Source organism: Haemaphysalis longicornis, unplaced genomic scaffold (genome assembly GCF_048455015.1).
Source record: "Haemaphysalis longicornis isolate Haplotype H1 unplaced genomic scaffold, Haemaphysalis longicornis Haplotype H1 scaffold_5, whole genome shotgun sequence".
Taxonomy (NCBI): domain Eukaryota; kingdom Metazoa; phylum Arthropoda; class Arachnida; order Ixodida; family Ixodidae; genus Haemaphysalis; species Haemaphysalis longicornis.
The window spans coordinates 56343624-56350812 of NW_027526385.1; the positions used below are offsets into that span (position 1 = coordinate 56343624).

At 57.9% G+C, this 7189-nt stretch overlaps 1 protein-coding gene across 1 annotated transcript; it reads left to right on the plus strand.

The window, feature by feature from the left end:
• The first annotated feature begins 3731 nt into the window (after positions 1–3731).
• On the plus strand, positions 3732–5344 carry LOC144139237 (uncharacterized). Its single transcript, XM_077671655.1, has one exon. The coding sequence runs from the start codon at positions 4587–4589 to the stop codon at positions 5334–5336; it is 750 nt and encodes a 249-aa protein (XP_077527781.1). The 5' UTR covers positions 3732–4586; the 3' UTR covers positions 5337–5344.
• Positions 5345–7189: the final 1845 nt, after the last annotated feature.

Consider the following 7189-nt stretch of genomic DNA (forward strand, 5'->3'; position numbering starts at 1 on the left):
CAAAGTGTTCATTCAAGATAACCTGACTGAGGTGTCACACATTGCAACAGTGCAAGAAGCTACAAACCTACTGAGGCTAGTATCCAGCATTCCGCTTTGTTGCGGAGCAGCGGAGAATTCATCAGTGTCACCGCATGATTTGACAAAAGGTCTTCTGGGACAAATGCGTTCAAGAACAGGCACCTACTTCAGCGTGAACTGCTTGGGGAAGTCAACAAAGGAAGGTAAGAAGTTAACTTTGATATTCTCAATAAATACTTTAAGGCATGTGATTTCGCGCAACTTAAAATGGACTGGAGAATACACCCATAAATTAAAGATTCTTAAATTAGGTTTGCATATTTACAAATGCTTTTAAAGTGTAAAACTATGAATGTTTCTTTGCACAAGTTTCCAAGTCGTGGTACAACGGCATGCGGTTCCGCAAGGTACAGCCTTTTGCGCTTGAACGGTTAGAAAAAGCCGAATATGAATAATGTGTAGCTGCTATTAAGGGTATATACCGAGCTTCCAAAAATATTTTCAGGTGTGTCCTTTTCCGTTTTTTTTTTTCGCACAGACCAGGTGCTCTCGGGTGCGCGTAATCCGCGGAAAGCGCCCGCTTATATCATCAGCGCTTCCTGGAGTGCAGGCTCCACGGCGCCATGTTAAAATTAATGCTATTTTTTCAAAAAATATTCCACGTGTCTGGAATTTTTCGGCGACACTTATAGCGCCTTCTTCTGAAGAATACAACTCTTCTTTTGTCTTGGTTTTGATAAGCGCACAGAAATGTTCTAAGCGGGGCAAAGCGAGAAGCGGTATACAGTTATGGACCCGCCGCGGTGGCTCAGTGGCTAAGGCGTTGCGCTGCTGAGCACGAAGTCGCGGGTTCGTTTCCCGGCCGCGGCGGCCGCTTTTCTGATGGAGGCGAAAAGTAAAAACGCCCGTGTGTACGAGATTTCGGCATACGTTAAAGATCCCCAGGTGGTCGAAATTAATCCGGAGCCCTCCACTACGGCGCGCCTCATCGCCTGCGTTGCGTCGGCGCGTTAAACCCTACAATGAATCAATCAATCAAAATCAATACAGTTATGCGGAACATGTGAATTGCTACATAAACGCCCGTGCGGAACCAGTTTGCATTTCCTCGGAAAGCAGAGAATATCTACAGCCTAACATATAACTTCAATGCTGTGGGGATCCTAATTGGGGCTACTCCCAATTACGCGAGCACGTAGCCCGCGATCCCCTCTCCCCGAGGGGTGAGGATGGCCCCTCGCGCCCTCTCCCTGCAAGGGGGTACGGGCTGACCAATGCGCGCCGGTCCGTGGGCCACGTGGGGCGTGACGTAGTGGCCCCGCCGAAGGGCTCGCGGCGGCGGGCGCGCGCTTCGGTCGGACCCGTGAGAGATTGGCTGGGTGCCGACTCCGACAGGTACTTCGTGCTTGCACGCTGCTCGCCTCGCTTCGGCCTGAGCGACCGCCGTTCTCTCACTTCTGTGAGGTCGGCGAACGTACCGGGAGTTGGATTTCTCAGTCAGTCTGGTGGTCGGTTCCGGTCATTGCCGGGCCCATCACCCGCAGCGTTTCGGTGGCTTACGCCACTGGAACAACAGCTGCCGAGTACCCCCCCTGCGCGTCGGGCTCTGTGGCTTGAAGCGTACGGTCGGCGGGTACCCCCCTCTCTGCCCCAGGGCTAGGAGTGTAATACCAGGGCTGGTTGCTGTACCGTGGATTACCCGGAATAAAACCACGTTTTGAGGAGCTACTTCGTCTTCGCGGAGTGACTGTGCACGCGTGGCGAGGGCCGCCGCGGCCGTTTACGGCTTGGCTCGCTCGAACCCATGGTGGGCACCTTGGCAGGCTGCACTGCATTACAGAGGTGAGGCCCACATGTCTGGCGCCACAACGTGGGGCAGCCTTTGTTCTTACAATCGTTGCCTCCCTTTAGCGAGCTTGCAGAGCTTCGCTCATGCAATAGGCCGCTCGCGCCATGGACGCTAGCCTTGAGGAGACGCTTACGCGGGCGTCGCTAGCGAACATCGCATCCTTCCGCGCTTCACCGAGCGTGGACGCCGACCAACGCGATGTACGAGTTTCGGGAATTCCCGAGTTCGCCGTTCCTCCGTCGCCTGAGGCCACATGTGTTGGGTCGACGCCGCTCCTAGCCGGGAGAGCTATCTGGGCCCCTGCCCCTCCGGCCTCTGCCGGTATTGTAGAGCGAGGTGAGAGGCCGCACTCAGCTTATGCGGGGAGTGTGCCGAGTAGTACGCCGCGTCTGGTTCAGCCGGGACTCCGGCGAGTGTGCTCGCTAGATAATAGTCGGTACGGTTTGTGCGATAGTGATGTGTACGCATGGCAATCCGGGTGTGCTCCTGTAGCCCTGGATGGTAGCGCGCGCGCTGGCGAACGCATAGGCGTATTGAACGCATTCGGGTGTGCTTCCGAAGCCCCGCTTGCTAGTGATGTTGATATTTGTGCATGGCAATCCGGGTGTGCTCCCGTAGCCCTGGATGGAGGTGCGCGCGATGGCGAGCGCATAGGCATATTGAACGCATTCGGGTGTGCTTCCGAAGCCCCGCTTGCTAGTGATGTTGATACATGTGCACGGCAATCCGGGTGTGCTCCCGTAGCCCTGGACGGAGGCGCGCGTGCTGGCGAGCGCATAGGCGTACTGAATGCATTCGGGTGTGCTTCCGTAGCCCCGATTGCTAGTGATGTTGATATATGTGCACGGCAATCCGGGTGTGCTCACGTAGCCCTGGATGGAGGCGCGCGTGCTGGCGAGCGCATAGGCGTATTGAATGCATTCGGGTGTGCTTCCGTAGCCCCGATTGCTAGTGATGTTGATATATGTGCACGGCAATCCGGGTGTGCTCCCGTAGCCCTGGATGGAGGCGCGCGTGCTGGCGAGCGCATAGGCGTATTGAATGCATTCGGGTGTGCTTCCGTAGCCCCGATTGCTAGGGATGTTGATATATGTGCACGGCAATCCGGGTGTGCTCCCGTAGCCCTGGATAGAGGCGCGCGCGATGGCGAGCGCATAGGCGTATTGAACGCATTCGGGAGTGCTTCCGTAGCCCCGCTTGCTAGTGATGTTGATATATGTGCATGGCAATCCGGGTGTGCTCCAGTAGCCCTGGACGGAGGCGCGCGTGCTGGCGAGCGCATAGGCGTATTGAATGCATTCGGGTGTGCTTCCGTAGCCCCGGATGCTAGTGATTTTGATATGTATGCACGGCGACCCGGGCGTGCTTCAGTGGCCCCGGAATGTGGCGCGCGCGCTAGCGAGGCTGCGACTGCGCGCGAGCGCTTAGGCGTATTGGGCGCCTCTTATGCCGGGCGAGCTGCATTGCAAGCCCCGGCCGGTACTTTCATCGACGGTCCGAGAGCCGCAAGTACCAGGCCGCTCCCAGTTAGTACTGGGGGCCAGCCATGTATCCAGCCAGCCACAGGATTACCTGGGCTTCGGCAAACCGCCCCCGTCGCCACTCTCGGGGCGCGCGGTAGCCCCGCGCCGTTTCACACCGGCTGCGTCGCCGCTGAAAGCCTGGCTCGCACCAGAGAGGCTTTCTTGCCGCAAAGGCCACCCGTTTTCGGGAGCAACGCGGCAGGAGACCCCGCTGTCATCGCTTACGCGGAGGCAGCGGAGGCTCGGGAAGCACCACCCGCCAACACCAGCGGGCTGGGCACACGAATTCTCCCTCCGGCCGCCGAGCCGCCGAACGACCCGCGAGTATTTTCTCGGCCCCCGTTTTCGAGAGGCGAAAACTTCGCTTTTTTTTGGGGGGTCCCGGCTGAGCCCGGCAAGGCCGCCTTTCTTTTTCTCGGAAGCTCCGAGGGGTAGTGTATTCTTCTTCTTGTTTTGGGTTGGTTTCGCCCGGGCTGCCGTCGCTCGACGGTGGCTTCCTTGGAGGGTTGGAACGAGAGGGAGCGTGAGGAGCCGTGGCGTGGACCGTTTGGCGGCGTTTTCTGCTTGCCGGCCGTGTATCTGGGTTCCCAGTAGTTTTTGTGTGAATGTGTTTATTTTGTGCGTGGAATGAGTGAGTTTCGGCTGCGTCCTTCGCGGTGCTACACGCGGGTGAGGCTTTTGCCCTGGCGGCCGGACTGGTGTCACGTAACTAATTTAGTGGCCCTAGGCTAGGACACCGCCGGTCGGCGGTGCTTCCCTTTGGACGTTGTTAAGAGACGACGGAGCAGATCTTCCGTCGGGGCCTGTTGCAGGCTGTTTTTTTTCATGTACGGGTTGGTCGGTTTGTAGTGTTGGTGAGGTTCTAACCGTAACCGTTGCTCGCTGCGCCTGTTCGGTGATCAGGACATTCCGCCTGACGGATGTGAGGGGGGACTGGCGCGGTGCTTCTTTTTTCCCCTCTTGTGTGGTTGTGTGTGTGTTCAAGTTCAGTGGAATGACAAGTGTGGTGCCTGTGTGGCTGCGCGGGTGCCTACGAGGGACAAGTGCGGTGTGCTTGCGCGTTCTTCCCGCGCGGCTTGTGATTCCCCCCCCCCCGTGTGCATCGGCGAGCGGCCAGTCTTCGTCCGGAGCAGCGAGGAAGCAGTTGCCGCCGCAGACATTCTCCGCGTTTTGTTCCTTTCCCGACGAAGATCATGGAACGTCCGGCCGGCAGCACAACGGGACGCGGCGGCACCCCAGGAGGCCGTCGTGGTGGCAGAACGTTCCGGGGGCACGGGCGGCGGCCGAGGAGGACCGGGGGCCAAAGGAAATTCCCCCGCCATCACCCCCGGGGCCCCGGGGCCGCTACGCCTGGCGCGCGGGCTGAGTCGGCCTCTGGGGCCTCGGGCTCCGCACAGCAGAGCCTGGCCGCGGCGACTCCGTTGCCGCCCGGGCGAACGGTGGCGACCTGGACCTGCCAGGAGGGACGGGCGGCTCCTCTCTTTTACGCATCAAGGGCTCCTTGGGGAGACCAGCGGCGGGTGGAATGGGGCCAGCGGTCGGTCCCATACCCCTTCGTCGGCCACACCATCAGCGACCACGACGCGGCTGCCGGTGGCGCCCACCTGCCACTCCCGGAGGATGCAATCTGCTGCGGCAAGTGCGGCCAGGTGATGGTGCACGCCGCCCACAGCTCCGGTCGCCTACATCCACCGCCAGCGAAGGACGCCGCGAACGTCGGCAACAAACCCACCGTTGCCTCAGCGGCGGAGCTATCAGACGTGGAGCTGGCGGCGTTGTGCCGGCGCCGCATGGCCGCCGACCCGGGTTTCGCGGCCATGGTCGCCCCGATCGTCCACCCGACACCCGGGTCTGGCATCGAGGCAGGGACACAACATCGGACGCCTCCTCAAGAGCCGAGCCAAACAGGCGAGATGAGTGGGGGGCAAGAGAACTCTCGCTAAGAACTTGCAACGGGACCCCCCCCCCCCCCCCCCCCCCATGTTCTATTCTTTTTTTCTTATTTTTCCGTGTTAATTGTCAAGCTCCGTGTTGTTAATGTGGTATTCCTAAGTGCATTTCGCGGAGTTCCTTTTTTTTAAAGGGGGGAGGGAGGTTTAGTGGTTCTGTTAGCGTCCTTGTGTTTTAATTTTTTTTTGTTTGTGTGAGCGTGGAGCTATTGCACAATTGCAACTGAGTTTTTTTTCTTTTGGTAGGGAAGCCTTTCGGCAGATAATTGTAGCTATTCTGCATTTTTTTTAACTTGCTTTAGTTTCTTTGTTCTCCAGCTGGGCGTTTCGACCAGTAGAATTTTATTATCGGGCCTTGTGTATAGTGTGCCCGCGTAGCGTATTCTGCACGTAGCATGTTCCTTTTGGAATGGGTGTGAGTGCGTGTGTGTGTGTGTATGTGTGTGTGTGTGCGTGTGTAGAGAGGAATGGGTTTGGCAGGCATTAATGTTCGGGACACTCAAGCTTGTGTAGTTTGCCTTCCTCGTAGTGTTTATTTCCCCTATAGTATTTCGCGGTTTGACTTGTTAGTTGTTCTTGTGCAGCGAATTGTACATGTAGCCTTCCTGTTGTCGGTTTGACATGATTTAGTTTTTTTTGAGTGGTAGTTTGTATTATGTATGTCGTACTTTGCAGTTCTAGCTGGTGGAATCTTTTTTTGGTAACGTTCTTGTGTATAGTGTTTTTTTTTGTTTTGTTTTTAATACGGTGTCAAGATGTGTAATAATAGTTGTAGTTTAGGTTTGAGAAATGCATGAAGTGTATTGTTGAGGGCTGGAGGAGAGGCTGATGGGCACTACCTTTTTACTTGCATGAAGATTGTTCTTTTTGTTGGTAGTAGTCGGCCTGCTTCCAGGTCGGCGAGGGCATTTAAGGAGGGGGGGATGTGGGGATCCTAATTGGGGCTACTCCCAATTACGCGAGCACGTAGCCCGCGATCCCCTCTCCCCGAGGGGTGAGGATGGCCCCTCGCGCCCTCTCCCTGCAAGGGGGTACGGGCTGACCAATGCGCGCCGGTCCGTGGGCCACGTGGGGCGTGACGTAGTGGCCCCGCCGAAGGGCTCGCGGCGGCGGGCGCGCGCTTCGGTCGGACCCGTGAGAGATTGGCTGGGTGCCGACTCCGACAGGTACTTCGTGCTTGCACGCTGCTCGCCTCGCTTCGGCCTGAGCGACCGCCGTTCTCTCACTTCTGTGAGGTCGGCGAACGTACCGGGAGTTGGATTTCTCAGTCAGTCTGGTGGTCGGTTCCGGTCATTGCCGGGCCCATCACCCGCAGCGTTTCGGTGGCTTACGCCACTGGAACAACAGCTGCCGAGTACCCCCCCTGCGCGTCGGGCTCTGTGGCTTGAAGCGTACGGTCGGCGGGTACCCCCCTCTCTGCCCCAGGGCTAGGAGTGTAATACCAGGGCTGGTTGCTGTACCGTGGATTACCCGGAATAAAACCACGTTCTGAGGAGCTACTTCGTCTTCGCGGAGTGACTGTGCACGCGTGGCGAGGGCCGCCGCGGCCGTTTACGGCTTGGCTCGCTCGAACCCATGGTGGGCACCTTGGCAGGCTGCACTGCATTACAGAGGTGAGGCCCACATGTCTGGCGCCACAACGTGGGGCAGCCTTTGTTCTTACAATCGTTGCCTCCCTTTAGCGAGCTTGCAGAGCTTCGCTCATGCAATAGGCCGCTCGCGCCATGGACGCTAGCCTTGAGGAGACGCTTACGCGGGCGTCGCTAGCGAACATCGCATCCTTCCGCGCTTCACCGAGCGTGGACGCCGACCAACGCGATGTACGAGTTTCGGGAATTCCCGAGTTC

Excerpts from the sequence above, each read along its gene's own strand:
- LOC144139237 (XM_077671655.1), top strand. The coding sequence starts at position 4,587 with ATGGAACGTCCGGCCGGCAGCACAACGGGACGCGGCGGCACCCCAGGA.